At 38.7% G+C, this 27,320-nt stretch overlaps 2 protein-coding genes across 5 annotated transcripts in view; both read right to left on the bottom strand.

Annotated features, from left to right (window-relative positions):
• LOC134541338 (WD repeat-containing protein 19) overlaps nt 1–14,527 on the bottom strand; it is a 62,438-nt gene extending 47,911 nt beyond the window's left edge. For all 4 annotated transcript variants that reach the window (XR_010076610.1, XR_010076609.1, XR_010076611.1 and 1 more), the window contains exons 1-6: nt 14,265–14,527; nt 11,261–11,415; nt 7,827–8,051; nt 6,212–6,422; nt 4,739–4,851; nt 3,457–3,630 (exon numbers count right to left, since the gene is read on the bottom strand). Coding sequence is in view for 1 of the 4 variants with exons in the window: in XM_063384757.1 (XP_063240827.1) it covers nt 3,457–3,630; nt 4,739–4,851; nt 6,212–6,422; nt 7,827–8,051; nt 11,261–11,415; nt 14,265–14,279 (893 nt within the window). In the remaining 3 variants the exon portion in view is untranslated. The remainder of the gene's footprint in view (nt 1–3,456; nt 3,631–4,738; nt 4,852–6,211; nt 6,423–7,826; nt 8,052–11,260; nt 11,416–14,264) is intronic.
• Nucleotides 14,528–16,083: 1,556 nt separating this feature from the next.
• On the bottom strand, nt 16,084–24,686 carry LOC134541464 (lipid storage droplets surface-binding protein 2-like). The gene is made up of 5 exons (XM_063384940.1): nt 24,633–24,686; nt 20,420–20,610; nt 19,591–19,770; nt 17,255–17,414; nt 16,084–16,357 (listed from the first exon to the last, which is right to left on the bottom strand). Exons 2-5 carry the CDS (start codon nt 20,597–20,599, stop codon nt 16,278–16,280), a joined length of 600 nt encoding a protein of 199 aa, XP_063241010.1. The 5' UTR covers nt 20,600–20,610; nt 24,633–24,686; the 3' UTR covers nt 16,084–16,277.
• Between the last annotated feature and the right edge of the window lie 2,634 nt (nt 24,687–27,320).

Here is a 27,320-nt window from a genome sequence, read left to right as displayed (position 1 = left end):
TTCACCCTTTTTTTCACTCTCTTGAGGATTGAATTTCATAATTATATGTGGTTTATGTCACTATCCGGCCCACAAATTATCATATGCAAAAAAAAAAATGATGTTGATCCGGTGCTACGTGAAAAGGACAAACACGACTCACACACATTTTCGCATTTGTAATATTATTTGTTGATGGAGAGCTCGAGTATTTCTGTTTGCGTGGCGGGCCAACGTAATGATGTCCTGTTTGTATGGTGGGCCAAAAAGTAATCAATTCCTGAAAGTGTGGCCTACCAAAGTTGTGACAGTGAAGTCCTGTCAGTTTAGAAAAATGAAAATAATAATTGTGTGTGAGACCGAACCTTTATCCACTGAAGGCCCACGGAATAAGGAAACGTTGATGAAATTTTTCATACTTTTTTTAATTTTCAAATATTATTTAACAGTTTTTTTGCAGATTTAATTTAAATAATTTGTTTAAATATAATCACGAACAATTAATTTAGAAAAAAGCCCGCCTTAACCTGTTAGATATTACATAAGATTTTCTCGCACGGTGGTTGGCCGGTTCTTGCACGCTGGACTCAGGCGGAATGTGACAATTTTTCCGTGCGTGCAGCCGGCGTTCATAAATTTATAAGACGTTATCAAGTCGAAAATTTGACCAAACCCACATTTTTTTGAAAATCAAACTGACCAAAAAAATAAAACCACGTATTCTTGTCCCTAGCTGTCACACGACAAAATGCAGTATAAAAATTCCATGGGAATAATAAGACCTGGTAATAATGTTCGCAGGCTTTCACTGCCACTGTCTGAAGTAGCTTGGCTTCTAGGTTGTAGCCGCATCCTTGGCTAATAATTCACAGACTTTCAGGTCTTAACTGGAGTCGCTATCATCAGGGAGCAGTTACCTACTGACTGCTCCCTGAAGGTGGCGACTGCAATGTCGACCGAAACGTCGGTGAATTATTAGCCAAGATACACTGCTACAACCCAGAAGCCAAGCTACTTCAATAAGACCTGGTGTTTTAATTTTTGTAATTAATTTGCCCTTAGTATTTTTTTTTTCACCTGTCATGGTTGGATCATATCATTTTCAAACCCAATTTTCTCGAATCCGAACCTCCTGTCCAAATCCCTCGAATCCGAATCTTGGTCTCACTACAGGTACAATAAACTAAAAATATTAAATATGGCGGCGTTGAAACATTCAACCCTTTGAATGGTTGTTTCACAAATCAAGTTTCCAGAATCATTTCATATTGAAATTTTATTAGTATAAATAAATATTGTAAGTCAAATATTTTGGGGAATGATAACAGGATAGGTATGAAGATAAAACCAACGTAGTAAACTTCAGAGATTACCTGTGTTGAATTTTTTAGTAACAGTCTAATTTCCTCTAGTATTTTCCTTTGAAACTTTTTTCTTGAATATTGAATCCTTAGAATATTAAAGATTTGATGGTATTTAAGGATTTCAGGATTTGATTGGCATAACATCTATTTTAATGCTATTATTTCCTTATCTAGCAATACCTCTTCGCATTTTCATCATGCAAGCATTGCAATGAGTGTTCTGTAGCACATTTTGTCATCAGAGATACATTCTAACTGCTATTGGTTACTTGCAAACATTAACTCCAAAACTGCCGAGTCAAACCTTACAGGGGAAAAATTAGGAACTCAAAAAAACATCATTTTGGTTTCAACAGTTTTAACGTTTTAAGGCAACAAGAATTTTGTATTATTTAGTTTTTTTTTTTTAAATTTGGCTTTGTTAAATCAAAGTATACAATTTATACAATGCTTCAAGTTAATAGAGACAGACAGTTTTCCTTGTGAAGTCACTGGCATTTAGTAGCCTATTGAATTCATTTTTTGGGCATGACTAAAATTGTAATAATACCGTATTTACTCGTGTATAGCGCGCCCTCGTGTATAGCGCGCACCACGATTTTTGCAACTAATTCCAAAGAAAAAAAAAATTGAAATTTTTTTTTCCCCCATAAATAAATTTTACTAACATTTTGTGGTACCTGATTATTTAAATTGATGTGTGGTGATGCGTCAGGAAAATACATAAACTCTGCTGTCTAAACGGAAGATAATGAAGCGCTATATCGTCACAACTGGTACGTGGAAGGAAGGAAGGGAGGGAGGCGTGCCGAGCTACGTTGCTAAGCTGGCGCGGAGAACTTGATGACTCACCGGTGAGGAATGGAGGAAGCGAAGAAGTTGCCGGGGGGGGGGGGGGGGGAACTGGTGACAACATTCTCTCTTTCTCTCTCTCTCTCTTTTTACTAGCTTCTGAGCTGGCTTTCTGTAAAGGGGGGAGGTCTAAAAATAAACAAGAGACCATGATGTGCGAGCTTGCGCGCGCGCGTGTGCGTGTGTATGTGAGCGTGTGTATGTGAGCGTGTGTGTGTGTGTGTGTGTGTGTGTGTGTGTGCGTGTGTGTGTGTGTGTGTGCGTGTGTGTGTGCGTGTGTGTGTGAAAGAGAGGCCTTGTTGCTTGTGCGTATGTGTGGGGGCTGGCCAGAAACGTCACCCGGCAGTTAACGACTTCCACTCCTCCCCGCCTCCCCCCCCCCAAAATTTTTTTTCCCGTGTATAGCGCGCATCCTTATTTTTTTCCTTTACTTGAGGGGAAAAAAGGGCGCGCTATACACGAGTATATACGGTAATGTCAACAGACAGTATGTTAAGGTCTTTATAAATCTTTTAGTGTCTTATCCATGTCCATACAAAGGCAAATTTTTAATACCAAGAGGCAAAAATTTGTTGGGGCATAAATCTGTTGAAACTAATATGGTGTCTTTTGCTATCTCTTCCATTAATGGTTGGTAGCGACAAGATTATGCGGTTAGTCGCGATATAATCACACCCCAGAGCATGTTTTGCTATCTCTTCCATTAATGGTTGGAAGCGACAAGATTATACGGTGAATTGTGATATAACTTATATCACACCCAAGAGCATGTTTTGCTATCTCGTCCATTAATGGATGCTAGCGACAAGATTATACGGTGAATCGCGATATAACTTAAATAACACCCAAGAGCATGTTTTGATATCTCTTCCATTAATGGTTGGTAGCGACAAGGTTATGCGATGAGCAGGGGCGCAACAACTAAATTTCCAAAAAGGAAGGGGAGAAGGGGGGGGGGGGGGCAATATACCTTTTTATAAAGAATCATAGATTCCCCCTATTGAAGCGGGAAAATTTCAAGGTGGAAAATGGTGCTATTTAAGCAGTTTTATCATCTAAAAAATTGATTACACAGCATTTTCTTTGCCCCCGTTTGCCCCCACTTCAAGGTTTCAGAAGGGGGGGGGGGGGGCAAAACACCCCCTGTTGTTGCGCCCCTGGCGGTGAGTCGCGACTAAACCGAAACAACACCCGGAGAGCCTGCCGAAAAGCCGCGCCATCGCCGAAACGCGGGTGAGAACAACCCGCGCGTGCAACTCACGTGTTGTCGCCGCACGACGCCACCTTGCCGAGCCGGCCGCAGACGGCGACGTCCGACAGGCGGTCCCGGTGGTTCTTCACCTGGAACAGCTCCTGGCCCACCTCCTTGGCGTGCGTCGAGATGGCGACGAGGTAGCCGGCCGCGAAGCCCAGGAGGATGTAGCCGTCCCCGAACCTGCCCGGGGGGCCAAGAGTCACAGGGAATCCGACACACACAGTTCTGACACAGAAATTTAAAGATTTTTTTTTTTTTTTTTTTTTTTTTTTAAGGCCATTTACTTATTTCAAGACAAACAAATTATTTTTTTCAAGACGTATGAACCCTGCATTCCTTACACGTAATTCTGTACATGTAACATTTAATATCATCTTGATTTTGGCTTGTTTTCCTGTATTTATTTTGACGTGACAACGTCTAATAAATCGATGAACGCTGGCTGCTTGCACGAAGGAAGTGTCCCGTTACGCACATTGCCCCGTAACGCTGTATCCCGTTACACATGTATGTATAAAAGTTATAGTTAAAATAATCTCTTCGTTAAAGTAATAAACATATTTGAATTAATGAGTGCAAATAAAAGTAAATTTTATCAATCAAATTGTAGAACTCATTTCACTCCCTTCTTTGTATCCGTACGAAATAGTGACGATTCAATAAAAATGATTCAATTTTAATTCATAAAAGTATGCAGTCATTTCGTCAATGTTTTGTCACGACGTTGTCACGTCAAACCATCGTCCGTAAACCGACTTTACAGACAACCAATTTTTTCCCAAGTATTTTGTAGGAGCAGTGAGTCTTGTCTGCGCACGATGGTGGCAAGCAAAACGTTTACTATTAAGGCAGTGGATTCTATCATGTGGACTCACAAGGTAAATGTGTGATTCGCTTCTAGAAATTTTTTTTCGTCTATTTATATTTATCACGCTCGGCATTATTTTAAAGAATTCTATTTTTAAATTTCGTGTCCCGAGCGCACTCAATTGCAACAGCTCACTAACAGTTTTAATTTTTGTAATTAATTGGCCCTTAGTACTTTTTTTTTATGGTTGGATCATTTAATTTTCAACCCAATTTTCTCGAATCCGAACCTCCTGTCCAAAATCCCAGAGGTTACCTCGAATCCGAATCTATGTCTCACTACAGGTACGATAAATTAAAAATATTAATATGGCGGCGTTTAAACATTCAACCCTTTGAATGGTTGTTTCATTTCATATTGAAATTTTATTAATATAAATAAATATTATAAGTAAAATGAGGGTCGTGTGGACAGGCTCACCACTTGTACGCGACGACGGCCCCGTACTTCTGCTGGAACGCCAGCTCCACCGGGTTGTCCGGCTCGTGGAGGTTGTACAGGAACAAGGTCTTCTTCCCCAAGACCATGCTCACCTGCGCACCAGGCACAGAGAAGCACTGTGCGGGAACTGTGTGTGTACTGTGTCGATCGCGTGTGTGTGTGTGTATTGTGTTCTTTTCTTTTGTTGATTGCGTGTAGTCATGATCTGTAGTAGCTCTGAACATTTACCGGTTCGAAACCTCTCTGGTCTTGACAAAAACATTTTTCAGTGATCCTAGGTCCTTTGGTGTGCGTAAAACATGTTCCTTTGGTCTAGTTGCTTGTAATTGATTTTATCGATACTTTCGGACTGACTGTTGGGAGACTTTTGTCTTGATTGCTTGAAATATGTTGTATTAAATAAATATAAACGACAGAATCTGATGAGTTGCTTCTCACTAACATATATATATATATATATTTTTTTTTAATATTCACAGAACACAGGTTTCCAAGTCTTAAGTAATATTTCGTAACAACAAAACAGTGACAGGCCAAAAAAAAAAAAAAAACTCATTAAACCTGAGAAAAAAAAATTAACATATCAGATACATAATTCAGGGTGTCCATTCAAATATGTATGTATTTGATAATCAAATTTACCACTTTTACTAATGTATTTTATTAAAAAATAATAATTTACCAAATTCACAATTTTATGAAAGAAACAAAGGAAGTCCAGCCTTCATAGGCGGTCCGGTTAAAACGGGAACATTGCACACACCATTTTATATATTTATGTGATTACGCATTAAAAAAAATCTGAAAAACAAAAAAAAAAAAAAAAAAGAAAAAAATACTTCACAATCTGAGCGACGGTAGAACGGAGCACGTCATTTCCCCCCCTTCGAATTACCATCGGTTGAGAGAAATTTCCGTAACATCTCCAGGATTTGAAGTAAGTTACAATGAGTTTCCCTGACTTTCCAGAATGAAGACACTCCGGAAGCAAGGGCCTGAGTCTGTGGGATCCGCAAGGTGTTGTGCGTGGGTTATAGCAAACACAAGTCATCTCTGGATAGGGTGCTTGTGTGTGTGTGTGTGTGTGTGTGTATCGTCGCCTGAGAATTGGAGTGTTCTATGTCCATCGAAGTGTGAACTGAGATATAAGCATTTTGAAAGTTCAAACAACTACGAACATCACGACGTAGAAACAAAATAATATTGGTCTTAAAATTTAAGAGCAAAAATTTTCGTGTGCGTAGACGTGTGTGTGTGGATATAGTACAAATGAATACTAATATATTATTTTTCGTGTCCGTAGCATAAAAAAAAAAAAAAAACCTAAAAAAGTGGACATCGAACACTCCAATACTCGGGCGGCGATATATATATATAGACGGACAGATTATTACGACACCGCCCCACGTCAGAGCAGACAGCCCCCCCCCCCCCCCCCCCCCAACAACTCACGGTGTTCTCGGAGCCCGCCCGCTCGTCCAGCTTCATCTCGGAGAACTGCACGTCGCTGGGCTCGGCCCGGAGCGGCACGACGCGCAGGGTGTCCCCCTCGGCGCTGCTGAGGGACAGGGTGCGGTCCTCCGAGCCCAGCGCCAGCAGGTTCCCGGCGCTCCACGCCCCGCAGCTCACCCGCTTGGCGTGCTTCCCCAGCACGGGCACCCGCCTGGTCGGGCACACGGGGGACACCAACTACACTTCACCCGGGTCCCGCAGAGTGTGACCAACCAGTCGAACACCGATCCTCGAATACGCCCCTCCAATCAAAATACAGATCTCAAAGGTTCAAAAAAAAAAATAAAATGATACACAAGAAAATAATAATATATACCTAATCTTCTCGAATTTGAATCACAAAAGATTACCTCGTAAACACCCATAGATGTCAAGGTTCAAAAAATAAAATAGTACACAAGAAAATAATAATAAAGTCCTAATAATCTCGAATTTCAATCGCAAAGAGTACCTCAAATACACCCCTCGAATCAAAATCTAGATCTCAATTTTCAAAAAATAAAATAATACACAAGAAAATAATAATATAGTCCTAATCTTCTCGAATTTGAATCACAAAAGAGTACATCCAATACACCACTCAAATCAAAATCTAGATCTCAAGGTTAAAAAAAATAAAGAAAATAATAATATAGTCCTAATCTTCTTGAATTTGAAACACAAAAGATAACCTCGAATACACCCCTAGATTTCAAGGTTCAAAAATAAAATAATACACAAGAAAATAATAATATAGTCCTAATCTTCTCGAATTTGAATCACAAAATAATACCTCGAATACAACCCCTAGATCTCAAGGTTCAAAAATAAAATAGTACACAAGAAAATAATAATATAGTCCTAATCTTCTCGAATTTGAATCACAAAAGAGTACATCCAATACACCACTCAAATCAAAATCTAGATCTCAAGGTTAAAAAAAAATAAAGAAAATAATAATATAGTCCTAATCTTCTTGAATTTGAAACACAAAAGATTACCTCGAATACACCCCTAGATGTCAAGGTTCAAAAAAAAAATAATACACAAGAAAATAATAATATAGTCCTAATCTTCTCGAATTTGAATCACAAAAGTGTACCTCGAATACACCCCTCGAATCAAAATCTAGATCTCAAGGTTCAAAAAAATAAAATAACACACAAGAAAATAATAATATAAACCTAATCTTCTCGAATTTGAATCACAAAAGTGTACCTCAAATACACCCTTCGAATCAAAATCTAGATCTCAAGGTTCAAAAAAATAATATAATACACAAGAAAATAATGATATAATCCTAATCTTCTTCAATTTGAATGATAAAAGAGTACCTCCAATACACCCCTCGAATCCAAATCTAGATCTCAAGGTTCGAAAATAAAACAATACACAAGGAAATAAAAAGATAGTCCTAATCTTCTCGAATTTGAACCATAAAAGAGTACTGCCACCAAAAGTACGAAAGGTGCCCTATCCGAGGGGATGCAACTCTGTCGTCCCGAGACGCGCGGAGGGATACGCGCCCGGGTATCGGCGACGGAGGAAGGCCGGCGCGGGGGGGTGGTGGTCTCACTTGGCCGTGCTGTGGTTGTAGATGGCGACGTTGCCCCGCGCCGTGCCCACGGCGAGGAGCGGGCCCGACTTGGCCCACACCACGCAGCTGAGGGGGTCGCGCATGCCCGTGTCGACCTGCTGCCTCCGGGCCGTGTTGGCGTCCCACAGGAGCACGGACGGCGCGCCGGCGGCGATGACGGCCAGCAGGTCGCCGTCGGCGTCCCAGCCGAACCCGGCGCACATCCTGGGGGAAAACCCACACATTCCGAAAACGGAAAAAAAAAAAAAGTTTTTTTCCTTTCTTTCTTTCTTTCGCTTTTATCACAAGGTTATACCTAGGGGTCGTCCATTAATCACGTGATTTTTTTTTTTAGCAAAATTTTTAACCCCCCCCCCCCAAATAAATCACGTGTATTTTTTTGGTACAAAATATTTTGAAAAATTTCAGAATGTTATCTTTAAATATAGGTATAATCTAATTTAATTCTGGAAAATTAAGCACCTTGATAAAAATGTCCACACACACATTAAGGTTGCAGGTTTATTCTCGCTAGCATAAAAATAATAAAGGAAAGGCTTATATGTGATTTACGCATGTATTCGGCGCCAAAATCACAGCCTTACTGGCGACTGGCAAGCCGAGCCGGGTGGTTCGTGTTTCGGCGGGCGGGGATATTGTTGCTTGGCTACGGCGAGTCAAGGTCACGCATCCCTTTTCGGTTTAGTAGAAATCGCGCGAAAAAATAAATACACGTGATATCTCTCTACACCCCCCTCCCCCCTTGTGATATTTCGTGATTTTTCCCGACAACCCCCCCCCCCCCCCCCCCTTTCGAGCCACACATAATTAATGGACGATCCCCTAGAGGTGGGTTGCAGAGTAACAATCCGCTACGTTTAACTGATACATGCCTGTATCGAGTACTGCAAACGAGTACACCATTCAAGTATCAAGTACTTTAGTTATCAGTTTAGAATTCACCTGGAACAACACCACGGCCAATGTGCGCAGAACCCGATCGCACATGACGGTTACTTGGACGGAGCTTGTGAAAGGGGAGGGAGCGGCACGACGAATAAGGGATGAATGGAAAGAATGTAGGGGAGGGGGAAGCCTAAGATGTACATCAAGTTCTGTACCTGCCCGAACACGCTCGAATATTCACAATAAACCAGAGCCGAAGGTGAATATTCGGGCGTGTTCGGGCAGGGACAGAGCTTGATGTACATCTTAGGCTTCTCAACAAAGTACGCTCAGTGCGCAGTGCGTGCTCCTTGCAAAGATTGAAGACTCCTATTACGAAAGGCGTGGAAAGAGAACAGCGATACCTTTTTTCGACTACGAAGAATGTAGAATGAGAAAACTGATATATTTTTACGAAGAACGTGGAAAGAGAAAACTGATACCTTTTTACGCTGGTGATGACGGCACGGAGGATGTGTACCCTGTAACGAGAATGCTGATACCTTGTTGCTTCCTGGGACCGCTACTGCTCTAGCTGATACAGAAGTATCAGCTACTTGTAACCAGTACATTACTGTATCAGTAACTGGTTGGACTGATACCGAAAATTGCTGTAACAACCCACCTCTAGTTATACCCTACATTCTCTTTAACTGTATATCGTGGGCTTAGTGGAAAAAGTTGGTAAGTCCACTTTTTTTTTGTGAAAATGAGTTAACTTCGCAGATGAAGTTGTAAGGAAGGGCGATATCTTCGCCAAGAAAACGTTTGGAAGTCCAAATAATGAGTGATTGTGGACGTTTTCTCTTCTAGCTTTATTTCGGCAAGTCCATTATAAAATGCTGTTCTGGGCAAGCAAAACTTGGTAAGTGAACTAATAGTCTTTTTTTCCAGAAATTGGACTTACCGACTTTTTCCCGCTAAGCCCACGATATGATCCACCATTTGTTTATAAGCTGCCATTAGTCATCACGTCAAAATAAAACAGATTAAAATGTTCAGCGGGTACGTGACTTGACCTTTGCTCGTATTGTGATGTACTTTCCTCCTTGTTTAATGCTAAAGTATATATGGCTGGTGCTTGTGATTTGGACATTTGCAAGAAAGAAAAAAGTGTGGTTGAACTCCCTCAAAAGACATGTAATAGTTTCATGTTATAATTAATGTCTTTTTCTTCTTAAACACACATATACTAATTTCAGCAAGGTTAAGAGAAAGCGTATTATTGTAAAACTCAGTGAAATGGAATACAACATGAATATAATTTATTTCCCAAATTCTCATTTAAAAATTATTTTCACAGCATACAATAATTATGTTGTTTTTTTTTAAAGTAGTTTTATGATGTTAAGAACCCATAATTTTTCTGGAACTTTGTTAAGTTTATATCTAAAGATTTGGTGCTCTATGGACTATATGTGGCAACAGTGTATAACGAAACATGGGCCATGTTAGTGGCAGAAAATATGTATTGGAAAAAGAAAGTTAATGTCCATTACACTGCAAACTACGGATGAGATGCACTATATCAAAATAACACATACTTTACAGTATACATTTCTATAAAAAAAAAAGGTCCAACAAACACACATAACATGTAGATTTGAACTTATACTATTTTCTTGCAAAATATAATGAGATTGCAAAGTTATCATTTTCATCAACAGTACCTGAACCAACATTGCCAATTTGAAAACAATTTGTTTGATGAATCTTTGAACAAAAAAAAATACATTGTCACAGGGCGAAATACTATATTTATTTGATTTAAGCTTCAAAATAACATGCAGTGGTTTTATAGGCCTATCCCTCATGTGTAATTAGTGTTAGCGATACGGATAATTAACGGCAAATGAATTAATGATTAAAATACATACATACAGGTTCTGAGACATTAGAATATGAAAAATTACTGATACTCTCTTGTAACCAAGTCATTGTCAAATTCCCTTACATTTTCGTGATTTTTTTAAGAAACCTTTACAATACCTCGAGTTTATTTTTTTCCGACCGTTTTCCAGAATTCCCCCGTCAGCGGGAACACTGAAAAATTAATTATCAAGAACAAAACTGAAAAATATAGATACGAACGAGTTCGGGAGATAAATTTAAGTGTCTATTTTCGAAATTTCATTTTCTGTGTTTCCACAGGTGGGCAGTGGATGCAATTTAATTTTCACTAAGTCAAATTTTGAAAATGTATATTTCAATGTAAACACCTGCAAGCGGTGGGGGGGGAAAAAAAAAATAAAAAAAAATTCAAGTTTTGCCGAGCGAAGAAAAGTATTTCGCGACGGACGCATCGGAGCGTCGCAAGGACGGGCGCCCCGAGGGGGGGGGGGAGGGGCTCAGTAGCGGATCCAGAGGGGGGGCTAAGGGGGCTCAAGCCCCCTCCAAAAGCATCTGGGTCCACTACTATTGTTTTAGTGTTTGCCTCGATGAAGCCTAGCCTCCTGGATCCGCCACTGGGGGGGGGGGGGGGCTCTCACCCGGGCAGCCTGAGTCGCTCCACCATCCGGCCGCTGCGGTCGAAGATGGCGACCGTCTGGTCGACCCCGGTGGTCGCCAGGTAGCTCCCGCTGCCGCGCTGCCAGCTGAAGAAGACATCGCCCAGGCCGTGCGGCTCGTCGAGCTTGTACACCTCCTGCCGACAGTTAGTTAACAAGATTTATCTGACTGTGTTTTGGCAACAGTAAAGTAATGAGTAGAGACATGCAAAATTCGCGGATTCATTTCGCGATAGGCTAGCATCAAAACAACTATACCTTCGTACCGCTTCTGCGAATGGCCCACATTTTATCCGGGGAACTGTGAACCAAAGGGAAACACTAAACCAAGAAAGTGCCGAATTACGGACAGCCTAGTTGAGACGACTCACGCGTCAGCAGCCAATGAACAGGTGTCATTTCCGCGAGTATTTAAAGGACTGTGGAGTCTATCCTAGAGGTCAATGAATCAGCGAATTTTGCAGGTCTCTAGTAATGAGTAGAGACCGGAAACATTCGCAGGTTCAATGACCTTTAGGATAGACTCCAATATCCTCTACACACTCGGGCAAATGCCAACAGTTCATTGGCTGCTGACGCGTGAGTCGTCTCGACTGGGTGTCCTGTGATTCGACACTTCTACGAGTGAGGGTCTCTAATTGGCCCTCAGTCCTCCAGATTAACAGTGGACCAATGGCAGAAGCAGCACTAAGGTATAATTATTTGAATTTTAGCATAGCACGTAATGAACCCGCAAATTTTTCAGGTCTCTAGTGATGAGTTATGGCAGGAGCCACAATTGATTTACAGATTCATTTTAATCCATGCTAGTCTCATCACACACACACAATTTTCCCTCTTTTCTCTCTCTCCTTTTCCCTTATTTCTTTATCTTTTCTTTAGCTATTTCTCTCTCTCCTTTTCTAATTTCTTTTTTTTCCTCTTTCACTCTCTCTCTTTTTTTCTTTCTCATGCTCTTATTTCTCTCTCTCTCTTTCTATCCCTCTCTTATTTTTTTATCCTCCCTCTCTTTCTGACCCTCTTTATTTCTCCCCTATTTCTTTCTCATTCTCTTTCTCTCCTCCTCTCTTTTTCTCCCCTCTCTCTTTCTCCTCCTAATTCTATCACCCAATCTCTCTCCTCACTCTTTCTCTCATCCTCTCTCTCTCAATTTCTCCCCCTCCATCTATTTCTTCCCGCTTCTCTATTTCTCTATCTCTATTTCACTCTCTCCAAATGGGAAGCCTTCTTTTCACAGACGAGAGAGCCAAAACCCGAAGTTCCCCGAAGTTCATGTTTTTTTCCGTATCTTTAATGTAGCTATCCTAACCAAATCAACCGTCCACAATTTTTTAAAGTATTTATAATGTAGCTAAGCTAACCTAATTGACCATTAGTAGGTATCTTTTTATCAACACCGCCATATTTATTTACAATGAACAAAAAAAAAAAAAAACTGAACATGCACGATCGGGCGTTTGGCTCTCTCTAAATATACATATATAAATGAAACAGTTGCAGGCTTTTGAGGCCATAGTCTGGAGTTGCTTGGCTTCCGAATTGCAGCTTCGTTGAACGCCAAGATTTCACTGGTGTTCCATTCGACCCAGCAGTCTCCGTCTTCAGGGTAGCAGTCACCTGCTGAGGTTATGGGAAATTTTCCTGCCTTAGAGGGGAGTGTTTTTTTTTTTTTTTTTTTGATTGGCTGCGGGCAACTTGGCTGACTGGTCCGGCACTGAAGCCAATCCTTGCTACAATTAAGTGATTGAATGAATGGAGTTGAACATCTCGTCTAAACAGAGGTCATTTGAGACAAGATTATACATTAAACAGTGGAATGGATCATGTATTGTTTTAAGGCGAAAATACCTACTGCAGGTAGCCAGGTGCAACCTCTTTTAACAAAATTTACAAATTACGTGTTTACTGTATCGTTAACCAGTACCTATCGCTAAGATTCGAAATTTCCATGTTATCCATTTTTTTTGTTTATACTATCATGTAATTTTCACCAGAATATTATTTATTTTGTTTAAAATTTATATTTCGCGAAAACATGAATACTAAATGCGTAATGTGCATTTAGCGTAAGCTGTAATCCACTCTGTGCAAGTGTACACAATGACTATAATGAAAACAGTTACTGCGTGTTGAAGTACCACATCACAATAGCATTATTGCTTTGCCATGAAAACTTAAAATTGTAAAAAAAATAAAAAAAAACTTCTTGCAATTAAATACTTTAAGAGCTTAACATAAAGTTTGTATTTAGTAAATGTAATACAAGTTATACACAAAAACAATGATGGGGTAATCTTGCTTCCTACAACCACATTACGATATGCGAAACCTAATTAATCACAGTACAAGTATTATACCAAGTTTAACCATATCGTCCCTTAACAGCCAGAAGGGCCAACATCACAAATGTAAAATTGTTCAGGATCAAATTAAAACATTTAAAAAAATCCTATTTAGAAAATATAAATAATTTATGGTGTATTTACAAAGATGCTTTTTTATTTAATATAAATATACAATTTTCTGTGATATGCCAGGACATACTACGAACGGCCATGATTACTGCCATAACAAAACCTCAATTTTTAAAAAAGTGTGATGTTGGCCCTTCTGGCTGTTAAGGGACGATATTACCTCTTGCTTGTTGCTTTCACTGTTTTATGTAATTAGCCAATCAGAAGTCGAAAAAGGTATTTAGTTCCAAAAATGCTGGAAGAGAATTTTCAAAACCGTTAACAGAAACGTTCTTGTGAAAACAAATTACAAATTTGATGCTGAAAAAAAATATAAGTTGAGAAGGTATTTGTGTGTAATGCTATCTGCTTATTGCTATGAAATACTAGCTAAATGTGTGACATACGGGTCATTTCAGGTCTGGGCTTTAAACCAGTTATGGAAAATCGCTTTCAAATAAATAACTTAATTCACTTAACTGCCAAATGCATTTTAAAAATTAAGCTACTTATCCATTGAGAACACCTCTTACCTTTTCATTTGCCATTCATGAATACGTTACAAAACTTCACATATTCTCAACAAAAATCAATTTTGAAAATTCTGGTGGTAGGTATGTTAAATTCAGGACATCTTAACCTGTTTCTGGTATTTCCTAGATATCAAAATTTCACTGAGTTATCGATGTAAATGACTTTACTAATGTATATATACGTATAATATACTTTGCAAGTATTTTTCTCATTAAATACAAATAACCTGTCAATCAAAAACACATTCAATACAAAAATAATCTAGTCCGCCATTTTTTATTTCAAATATTGTCAACATACCACACAGAAAACATTTGGCAATCCCACATTTACCTGTAAAATGATTTCTGTACTAAAAGTAAAACCGTGAACGACAAATTTCATGTAATATTTAATTATGCATCGTGAAAATAAGAAAAACTATAACTGGCGGCAATTTGTTTAAAACCTAAGAAAATAACTTCCTACTTTAAACAGTCACACGTTTCAGCCCTCCTCTTTTCTATGGTTTCAGCTTAGATTTCGTAAAATTTATTTATATGGGTGTTTGTGTGTGTAGTGTCACTAGCCCCTTCTTACCGGGAACAAATAAATTACAAAGCATTGCTTCGAAACAAAAGTCACGAGATAAAAGTTATCACCCTTATATGTGAATTGTTAACCTTAACTACCTATTGTTTAATTTATTGTATACCAACAACCATGGGTAATCTGTAGGATTATGTTTCTAAATTTGGAGGGGGTTGACGGGATATGGCATAAGGTGTTTTATCATTCTGATTACATATTTATGATCTTTCAAATTTACACCCCATGCTTTGCCCGGTACTCGAAACCAAAACTCTTCGCATCGTAGGCCAAGCCGGTGTGGATTCAACTACCTACACCAAGGTTGTCGAAGACTGGCGATTGTTTAGGGCGAAAAGAAAAAATATAGGTTACTTTGTTAATCTTTCATGCAATAATCACAACGACTAGCTGTAAAGAAATATACAAAAAGCCAATTCCTCCCTCTCCCCCCCCCCCCCCCCCCCTAACAACTCTACAACAGCTTGACACTTGAATAATAGGGGTTTTCAGAGCAGAAATTTTTTTTTTCCAACTGACCAGAATTCTTAACCCAAAAAAACTGTTTCATGTGCAGGAATTGGTGAAGGGGGGGGGGGGGGGTGAAGGAGTAAATGGTAAAAAAATTATCTTGCAAAAAAATGTTTATCACATACCCAGGCTCGTGGGTTCTATTGACTGCAAACAAATTTACTAAATTCAGCCATTACAAATTTTTTTTTTCCCCCAAAGGCGGGTGGAGGGATTTTATATGGACGAGGTGGAGGAGGAATTCTAGAAAATAAATTTTTAACACCTGTATAAAAGTAACTAGCTACCGTTGACACCGACAGGCCGTCTGTTGTAGCAGTGTCTTCAATAGGACAATTTGAAAACAGTTTCATAACTTCGTGGAGAAGGGAGAGGACTTCCTCTGTCAGCCATTACCTATATTCTGAACACCACGACTTGGTCCAGGCACCTTAAGTAACTTCACAGCAGTGTAGGCTTGCGCCCTGACAATTCTTGTTAAGTCAATCATACCAGCACAACACGATACGTCACAAATAAAGCTTTATCAAGTCTAGACAGATTCTCTTTCCACGAAATTTTGAGCCATAAATTTTGTTTATCTAGCAAATCGACTAGGTGGTATGTTTGAAAAATATAGTCTGAATCAGTGGTGTATAGACAACAGATTTAAACAACCATTTCCCACGCAAAAATCTATTACAATAAGCAATGGTCCAGGTGGTATAAAAAATACCCACGTTTGAATAGTATATTTTAATATAATTCTTTTAAAACTATAAGTTATAAGCATGTGTACATTCTCAATCATAACATCTGTACATTATGCACTATGTACATTCTCAATCATAACATATGTACATTATAAATTATGTTAATATAAATATATACAAATTTTTAACAGGTACGTATACAAAAACCATGAACAGGTGGGATTAAATTTCATTTCTTTTCTTTTCAGAAGATGGAGTTTTTTCAGGCAGTTCGGGTTTCTCAGATGCTGGTTTCTCGTGATCTGGGAACCAAAGAATCCAAGAATTATAATATGCCATGCAATCAATGAAGCCATGGGATATAAAGTCATGCCAATCTTGCAATGTGACAAAATAATACGGTAAAATTATAAACTTTCCAAGAGTTTTAACAAGACAAAAAAAATTATTGGGCTAGCACGTCAAGTTGAAATTCAGTTCAAGCAAAAGCAATTGTTAAAACTTAACATATCCAATCCGATGGTCACCAGTGAAAGAACTGAGAAAGCATCGCCGAGATTCACACTTTTTCGTACCTTTAAGAGTGTAAATATAACTAACTAAATCCTCTGCAGAAACTTAGTGCAGGTACATAAATACCGTGGGATATCTTACAATTTCAAATGAAATGGAAATTACTCAGAGACGATCCTATTTCAGACGTAAAAATCTACTTCGGTCTGAAATAGTAAGATTAAGAAAATTTCGATTTTCAGTGCAGTTCTGACATTTTAAGTAGTTTTAGAATCGGATGAAACGACATCTTAACTTTTTAATAATCTCCCTAGTGTTAACAATACGACCATCGTCACATTTAGGACTACCTGCTTCTTCGATGAATGCACAAGGAAGAATGCACGTAGCCAAATTAGGGGAAGACTTTTCACAGACGAGAGAGCCAAACGCTCGATCGTACATCTTCGGTTTTTTTTGGTAATTGTAAATAAACATGGCGGTGTTTGATGAAAGGATACTAATGGTCAATTAGGTTATGTTAGCTACATTATAAATATTTTAAAACATTGTGGACGGTTGATTTGGTTAGGATAGCTACATTAAAAGATACAAAAGGGGGGGGGGGGGGGGGGTGGAAGCATAAACTTCGGGGAACTTCGGGTTTTGGCTCTTGTCTATGGAAAGAAGGCTTCCCGCCAAATTACCAGTCTTCTCGACTTGGTCGTGAGACCCGTGTCCCGTCAGGGCAGTCAGCTTCTTGGCGCCGTAGTCCTTTACTGCGCATGCGCAGTCCTTCACGGCGCAGGCGCAGTTCACTGCGGGCTGCACCTTGCCAGCGATGAACTGCTTCGTGCTGCTCAGCACCTATACAGCAACAACATCCACCCCGCAACAGACTTAACACAAGAGGGGGAAGATCGGAATTTTAGAGTCCCCCGCCCAGCAAAGGGGCATACGTATATCGGAAAAGGCGGGACGTAGCGAGACGTTCGCCGATATTTTCAGCAAGGTACAAAACGCCTGTGGATCGGCACGCAGTCTTCCCGTTGAGCACGAGAAGCTTAAGATGTACATCAAGTCCTGTCCCTGCCCGAACACGCCCGAATATTCACCTTCAGCCAACCTCGGGGATTTGTTTAATTTATGCGCAGGAAAAATTCAAATACTAAAAGTGGTCAGTTAGGTTATCTACATTGAAACACTGAAACTCAAATGAACGGTCAGTTAGGTTAGTACAGCTACATTAAAATAAACAGAAATATAAACATATATAAGTGAACGAAGTTGGTCCAAGGTGAATATTCGGGCGTGTTCGGGGAGGAACAGAGCTTCATGTACAGCTCAGGGTTCCCGTCGTGCACAGAGCAACCGAAATGCTGAGAAACATACTGGAGGGAATGATACAAGAATCTAAACTACGTTGCGTGCGTATAAAAAACAAAACATTCCGGGGGCGGGGAAAGGGAAAGATATGAAAGCCCTTCCCCCACTTCCATAATAATAAAAGTGGTTAAAAAAAACCTTATCACCAAACAACTTAACGCCCTTAGTGTTAAAAAATCTTGTCAAAAACGCTATAAACCTGACGCACAAATTGAATATTGGAATTCAACAATTCAACTAACCATACTTTCTAGAAGAAAATACAACACACGAAAAAGCTGAAAATCTACCAATAACGTCCTCAACAAATTATTATATTTTTAACAATCTGGATCAATATGTAATAGCCTATAGTAAAAATGCATTATTTAATTGTAGCCTCTCCATCGGATGAAGGTTTACATGAAGCGTGAGCATAGTAAAAAGGTTAATTGTCATAAATGCCCCTACAGTTTAAATATAGAAACAAGGCATTTAAAAAATCTCTTGATAAAAGTACTTTACTGAGAGAAAGGTTTCTTTAGCTCTACATAATATTTATTTATATACGGCGAAAAAAAATTGGTTAATTCAAACAAATATTTTGTAGAAGGAAAGTTTCTGTTGACCGAACAATGATATTGTCAACTCAAAAAATTTGGTTAGGTGTGACAAATTATTCGTTACTTAAAGGGTTTGGTTAAACTAACAAAATATTTTGTTCCAAGTAAATATTTGCCTCGCCATATATAAACAAATATTTGTTTGATTGAAACAAACCTTTCTCTGTAGCCAACAGTGGCGGATCCAGTTGATTTCAGAGTAGCCAGAGAAAAAATGTCTTAAAAATTATTAAATTTGCATCTAATATACTACTCACAGCACACATAACATGCAACCACCAGATTTTATGATCTTACAAGAAATTAATTAACTATATTAAAATATTTTATTTGTTTCAGAAACAAATCAATTTTTGTTGGCAATAATAATGTAGTAGACAAATGGTATTTCTGGGTAGGGGGCACTTGACCCTTGTGCGCCCCTTTTGGATCGGCCACTGGTAGCTAAGCAGCATACCTATTAGGATTGCGAAACCTTTACTGCATGGTTAAAAACCCGCATGTTTAGAGCGTATAGACGCACTTAAAACAGTTCTAACCATAGGTCCCATCCGGGGGGGGGGGGGGGGGGGGGTGGCCGGGTGGAGGGGGGGGACCCGTCCTCCTCCCACCCCCCCAATAATAAAAGTATTTTATATCGTCCCCTCCAATAATATATTTAGTTTCGAAGTATCGCAATTTCTCCTGTTTAAATTAATGATTTTGTGTGGATATAGCACCAGCAGATATGTTAACTGTGGTTTTTAAAAATTTGTTCTCTGAAAAAATATTTTTTTATAAAAAATAAATTTCATATTGCAATCAACTATAATTAGAATATTTAGGAAAGAAAAATGCCTAAACACGTCCTCTTTGCACCTTCAAACCCCAAATTTTCCCGGAGGGGGGGGGGAGGGGGAGAATACCCGGACCCCCCCCCCCCCCCGGGGATGGATATTTCTCAAACAATTAAATCGATTGAAGTCCCCCCCCTCTCCCAAAAAAAAATATATCCTTGCGACGCTAATGGTTTTAACTTAAGTTAGGAAAAGAAAAAAAAAGAAAAAAAAGCATACCTCTTGCGGCGGCAACTTGACGGCCGGCACCTTGCTCTCCACGAAGTCCAGGCTCTTGGACAGCAGGCTGTCCACAGTCTTGAGGGGCAGGCAGGAGGTCACAGGGGTCACCACGTCGACTGCCTTGCTGACGGCCGACTCCGCCTTGCCCAGCGTCCAGCCAACCAGGGAGCTGGAATCCTGCGAGACCGCGCAACTACCTCAATCCCACTGCAGTAGACCCGTGGGCAATTGACTGCACCCGAAGCCGACTACATACCGATGCGGGAAGCCGCCTTTTCACAGACGAGAAAGCCAAACGCCGAATCGTGCACCTTCGGCATTATATTTTGTGTCCATTGTAAATAAATATGGCGGTGTTGATACAAGGAAAGACCATAAACAAGGCAAAGGTATGTATTTGTACGCCGCCATTATTTTTTTCGTTGGCCGTGTCCGTGAATGTTTTACTCTGGACAACTAATGGTTAATTAGGTTAGGTTAGCTACATTAGAGATACTGTGAAATCATGTAAACTGTTTCCTAGCGCTGGATAGCTACAAAATAAAAAAGTTATTTGCTAAGCAACCATAAATTATGATTTTTGCAGTAATTTTTAATGTAGCTATACTTAACCAACCCATCCACAATGTTTTTTTTTTAAGTATTTATAATTTAGCTAACCTATCCTAATCTACCGCAAAATTTTAATGCCACGACGGTTTATACAATGAGATGGAACGGGAAAGAAAAAGCGAACATGAACTTGGGGCAACTTCGGGTGTGGCTCCCTCGTCTGAGAAATGAAGGCATCCCCGTAGGGCTCCAGCGATTGTCAAGGGCCACCAACCTTGACCTTGCCGTAGAGGGCGGAGGCGCCGCTGATGGACTGCTCCACCACGGGCAGCTTTGACAGACGGCTCACGGTGGACTCGTGTCCCGTCAGGACGGGAGAATCCCCGTCAACAACTTGCGGGTCAGCGGCGACCACAGCGCCGGACGCTTCGACGGCCTTCACCGGGTCAGACATGGCGCAGGTACCTGCCCACAGAACAAGGAGGCAAATAAAGAAGTGAGACTCTTACAGTGGAAACTGAAACCAAGTTCCACGCGACACGTGTCGCCATCTGTCGGGCGGGCCCATAACTACCAGCAAATAAAAAATCGGGAAAGAGGTTCCCCAGGAGGTCCACCCCACCAAAAAAAAATGAGGCAATTTTGAAAAAGGGCCAATACAAATATAAAAATATGGAGAAAATTTTAATACAAAAAGATTTACAATATATTACATGACACGGCACTGGGACCTTCCAAACAATTGAGTCTTTGGGGGATTATGATTGGTGTGTTGGTTAAGTTTGAGGTGGTGCTGTGACCAGTCCCTTTGGCTTTATTTGTTATATTAAGTTATCACCTTGGCGGCGCAAAACTAATTTAATCAATGCGAACATACTGAATGCCGTTTTGTAATAGACAGTCATGAAATAAATTAAGGAGTAGGATGTGCAAAAACTCATTGTACTAAGACACCACAAAATTAGTGGCTACCTAAATGGAGTCAATGTTCCACGGGTCCGTTTGCCCGATAATAGATAATACATTAATTCTGATAAATCAATGTAGTTATGTCAACAATATATAATGAAAACTATCTAGCGGACGGGCCGATAACTAGTCCAAATAAACTAGTCTCGGTAATTAGAGTCTCTCTCCCATTGTACCTGCACGAGGGACATCCCAAGTCTGAACCGACAAGCGCAGAAGGACAAGACCCTCCACGGACTAGGCAATCCAGTGCAGCGGCGACAAACTCAGGAAACCCACGTATCACGTATCCCAAGTTTATCCCTTTGATCCCATTGGCATGACCCTGTACGATTGAGGTACACGATCCTTGCCGAATCAATACAGTACCCTAAATATTACATATATAAAATCACAATACAATGTTTAGAAAAACCATTTTCGAATCATTCGGTCCGAGGCACTGGATCAAAAACATCTAGCATCACGTACCACAGGAATAATGTTCCCAGGATCAGGGGCGCAACAACTAAATTTCCAAAAGGGAAAAGGGGGGGGGGGCAATATACTTTTATAAAGAATCATCGATCCCCCCTATTGAAGCGGGGGGTTCGGGGGTCCTCCCCCGGGAAAATTTGTATTTCAAGGTGGAAAATGGTGCTATTTAAGCAGTTTTATTATCTAAAAATTGATTACACAGCACTTTCTTTGCCCCCGTTTGCCCCCACTTCAAGGCTTCAGAGGGAGGGGGGGGAAATACCCTTGCCCCCCCCCCTGTTGCGCCCCTGCCCAGGATCATATCAGGGTGAAGAGAAAGACTGATACTACGAGATACAAAACTGTTACCAAGTCTCCGTTTGGGATTTAGAAAAACAAATCTTCCCGCACCTTTTATATAATGACTACACAAAGGCTGCCAAAAATAATTTGTAAACAGGAAAGAAAAAATTACGTACAACATTTTCGAAATATCTTAATGTTGATTTGTATAATTGAAATGGTTTGAGATTTTACCAACCACGAACACTGAAAAATAAACCATATTAATGCGAGTAGTTAAAAGCTATAAAGTTATTCGGGGAAAAAATTAGGATTGCGACCATAAGTATAATTATTAGTTTTTACGCGAACTTTTTGCTAGAGTTAATTTTTTGTACAAACTTAAAATTTTAATTTCGCACATGTAATATTACATTAAAAATTATGTACAGCGTAAACTTGGTTTAGTGAAAAGGCTGCGTCAATGTTTAAAAATGATAACGTTTAATCAAATTTTGAGAAAATATAGCGAGGAATTGTCAGGAGACAGCATGCTGTGACGTAGGAAGAGGTTACTATAATTAAACATTGTGCCATTCAAATGCACTGCGGAAATATTTTAGTCTTTTATCAACATGAATTGGTATCTAGTCGTTGAGCTAAAAAAAAGTCGACTTTCCAAAACTAAACATCTCATCCAATGTTTAACACTGCGTAGTCAAATATCCCCCGTAAAAACTGGTTCAATCACAACACAATGCAGGCGTAGACTCAGTGAAGCCAACCATTGTCATCGACACTTTTGCTCAAGTGAAATCTACAATTATGTTAAATTTGTATTAAAGAAATTCAAAGTAAAATATCTTTTGAAATTGATTGATAAAGGAACGTATGTCTCATAAACAATACTTTGCGAAGTATTAATTTTGTCTTAACGTGAAAACCTTCGCCGCGAAATAAACCTTTGCCGCAAATCTAAAGAGAGTAGCCCATAATATAAAAAGTTATTCAAAGTGAACGGTAATTAAACCTCGCTTGCGGAAATTACGCTTCCGAAGTACAAACATTTAGCGACGATGATCGTTAATAGAAAACAAACTAGGACAAGTTAAATTGGGGCGAAACTTAAACACAGACCTTCCCCCCACCACACCAGCCTCTCTTCAGTCAGTTGAACTGAAACAAGCCCAGTACATGGGTCCAATACCTAATAACCGATTTCGTATTCAATGAAGCGAGATTAATTTTTTATCATTGCATTAAATATAATTTGATTATAGACTCAATATTACTAATCATTCCAGAAGGATTAAATTCATAAGATGTTGCTGTGAAACCTATAAAATACATGTTTACGTAAACGAACGTTTACCTAAAGGGCACAACAGCATTTACCGAAATCGAAGCATACCAAAGTATCACACAAAACCTAAAGTGGCCGCAATTAGAGATGAAAACAGATACAAAACGACTTAAGACTTAACTACAACCGGAAACAAAATTAAATTCATGTAATGAAGTTTGTATAGTTAGGCGGGACATAATGAACATTTAAATATTAACGACATTGGCGGGAATTTCTTCCACCAATCATCTTTAAGTTTAGAAAATCCTGTAACTTACTGGACATAAGTATGTAGATTTTTGGGAACAAAAAAAAAACTGAATTAAATGTGAAATCGCTAGCGTACATTTATTTCTTCCGTGGATTTTATTTCAAAATTTACTTATATCGGATGAACTCTGGCTTTAATTAAAATCACAACCTAAGTTACTTTCACAACCGTACTAAAATAAGATCCAGAGTTCTGCGCAAGTGTCAATGCTCCCCGCTGGAAACCCCATACAACCGCTTTTCCGTTAAGAATGCAGCACCGCCACGTTTGCAATATTGCAATTAACGGTGCCCATACTAACCTACGACAATTTTTAAACTACGGATTCGCGAACTTCATCACCAAAAGAAAATTTCCTGCACTGATTTCTTTAAAATCAGTATGTTGACAATTATTTAAAGAATAATCTAACATCCATTCTCGCAGCTGGGCTAGTTCAAACAGATCCATATAAAAAAAAATATCAGTACTGGCCAGAGATGTTGAACCGAAGTTTGTAACGAGAAAATTCATAATATGTTCTCATGTCTCAAACACTCGATAAGAAACTTTACATTCTGTAAAACAAAGCCGAGCGGGATACATACGCAAGATTTGAGTACAACTAAATTTTCCAGACGCGAATGTCTAGTAGTTTCCACACCCGCCGCTAGAATTCGCTACTGGAGCTACCACGATTTTAATGGAACGCCATAAAATAAAACCGCTGCGATAACAGCCGAGAAGACTTGATAAATAAAAAAACTAAACCCCGGCTTATCAGATTTTCGACAAGGAAATTTTAATTAAAGTACTATTAAAATTCGTTACACCGTTCATGCTATGTTGTTTCCCTTTGGCCTTGTGAAATTCTGTTCGCTCCTCCGCCACAGACATACCCGTGTTTTACACGTTTAAGTTCCATGAGAAAACTGGCATTTCATTCACATAATTTACTCTCGCCAAATGCCATTACACAATGAGCCAAGATGTTACACATTACCTCTTTCAAGTCTGTTAATTCAAAAATCGAATTTATTGCTCCCGCCTCACATTATCATCACTGGTTAATGAACTACTTCACCCGCATTTAAAGATTGTATATATTACCGGACTTAACCTTCAACATCCGAACTAGATTACGCAACAGAAGTCTCCTACAGTCAAGTTCTCCAAACAACTCACCTAAGCAAACAAACTGCAACCTCGACACAAATACTCACTAAACCAGCGACTGACAAGATTCCACGTATTTCCCAGCGGTTTTATACTCTCGCCATTGCCACCACGGTGGGGAGACAGCCAATGGTAGTGGGTTAAAATGACGTCACCTTTCGGCCCTGGCTTCCACAGATAGCTAAGGCATAGAGCGCGCGAACCTTTTTTATCCGCCCCGCTATCGATAACAGATTTCTATCGATACTTTAATCCCGTTGTCTTTTCTCTTGCCAGCAGGTTTTGTAGGAAAGATAAAAGTTAGATTATTTTTGAAACTTGTCAGCAAAAACAAAACTAAAAATTCTTACAAACAGGGTAAGCTTTAATCAAGTAAATAATTTATTGATTTGTAAATGATTTTGGGAGGAATAATATATATATTTTTTTATGTCTTAGCATATTGTTACAATAAAATATGGTTTAGAATAATATTGAACGCGCCACGTTAAAAAAAAAAAAATGGCTGGCCAATGAACTATGTATATTTTCGTTAATGAAGAGCAGAATAAAATTTTGGTTTAACTAAGGTAGGGTCTTACACGCTATATATATTTTTTAAATTTAATTTCTTGTCATTACTAATAATAGTTAAGCGATATTTACGTAAATTTAACACAATGCCGCTCTTCCATATTTGTGAGCGATATTTATTAGGTGTTATATGATACGTGTAAAACGTCACTTTTCCGACTTTTCACATCAATTGTATCACACTTAGTAAGTAACGCCTCTTGTAAATATTTATGTGAGAATAACAAACGCAAGATAGGTATAGTGTTAAATTTACAGAAAATTCCCTTAATATGTAGTAATGAGGAGGGGAAAAAAATCAACATAACTTGGACATTTTTCAAATTTGTGAGAATTTGACAGTACTTCGCTAGTGACACATTGTCACTAGGCTCATTTATGGAAATATTTAATTAGCATTCTGGTGGAAGAATACTGACAGTAGGCCCCAACGCTTGGAGTGTTCGACTAAAGGTGAGTACATAGTCTCCTCGAAGCTATCATTCTAAATCTGAAAACTTGAATCAAGCACGAGTCAAGCTTTAGTAAGTCTCAAAATAATTTTTGCGTGATAAATTATATTTCTTACCTAAATAAAATTTTAGGTAAACTGACAGAATAAGGTGTTTGTTTTCTTGTATATTTAGCTTATGGAATTTGTTTTTTTTTTGTGTAAAATTTTGCAAAACGTTACTTGGCAAGTAATGGTATTTAATATGCAATAATACAAAGAAAATATATTTTATAAAATAAAAAAACGAACATACAATTTTTTTTCGTATTTACATTTTCCGCAACCACAATTGGTTCTGCAGTGAGTCTAGGTAGTCAACAATTTTTATTCAATAAAAAAAACTGAGAAAAATGCACAGAATACATTTTTACATATTTTTAAATGTAAAAATAGAATATTTATGAGGGAATAAAAATATTGGCCAGTAAAAAATTATTTATCTGTAATTTTAAGAACTGTCTGTCAGGGAATAAAAATAAATTAAGTTTAAAGTTTCACAAATAGTTATACTGCATTGAATGTGTGTGTTTTTTTTTTTTTTTTTTTTTTTTTTAGGGATTGGATGATATATTTCCAAATCATTAGGAATAATAAAATTTCTAAATGAATCAAAGCAAAGGCATCAGCATTATTTTAATTGAAAATTCACATCGTTTCTCTTGTATACTAACCATCCTTTACTGCATGTGATTGTTTACCCTTGGAACAAATGCACTTTTTTATATTACGAATTACTTTAGCACTTTAACGCCTAAGTAATTTATAGGGACTATGAAAACATTTTGAATTAATGAGAGTTTTGAATTAAAACGGTTAAACTGTATAAGTTAGACCAATAGGATTGCTCATCAGTTTATCAAATCAATCAGCAGGGAACACGTGGGAACTTTTCGAATGACTTAAACGCTAAAAATAAAATGTAACATGATAAATGTTTCAAAATATGGTGTAAGCACATAACTTCACGCTTAAAAAATTCCAGAACACTATCTTAAAAATATTAGATTTTATTCATAAAAATGTATATTTTATGTAGTTAATTTTTTTACACTCCTTCAGCTATTAGTTTGTTTGTTGCAAATTCTGTAATTTTCCAAAGTAAACTGTTCTAGCTGCATGTTCAAAATTAACGAGATAAGTCAAATCTAAAAATGTGTTTACTAACAATTATGAAATTTGCATTTATCAATTTACGCAAGCATATTGTAGACATCCCCCCCCCCCCCCAACGTGGAAGTAGCCTAGGTTCGTATTCATTCAAATTACGAAACACATAAGATTTTCTTGGTCTTGTAACCTAAAGATTTGACAGTGCCCGAAAGTCGTACCAACTGTCACTTTTTTTTCAGAAGCTTCACACGAGGTCGTGTTTACGAACAATGACGACGTTGTTTACGAACACCGCCGACAAGACGACGACGACAACTCGACACAAGTTCGACGTGACTCAGAATACGTATGTAATTAGCCTCCGTGTTCAGTAAACAAAAGTAAACACGAAATGTTTACCACATAAATAAACAAGCTCCGAGCGGCAAACAGTGAGTAACGTCGGGAAAATGTTTAATTCCGTGATGGAAAGCCAAGCGCGATGACGTTCCCCGACTCCTGATTGGCTGGATTTCCCCTTC

The sequence above is a fragment of the Bacillus rossius genome, chromosome 18, assembly GCF_032445375.1.
Source record: "Bacillus rossius redtenbacheri isolate Brsri chromosome 18, Brsri_v3, whole genome shotgun sequence".
NCBI classification, from domain to species: domain Eukaryota; kingdom Metazoa; phylum Arthropoda; class Insecta; order Phasmatodea; family Bacillidae; genus Bacillus; species Bacillus rossius.
The sequence above is the reverse complement of the archived record's forward strand: the minus strand, read 5'-3'. Positions and strand labels throughout refer to the sequence as shown.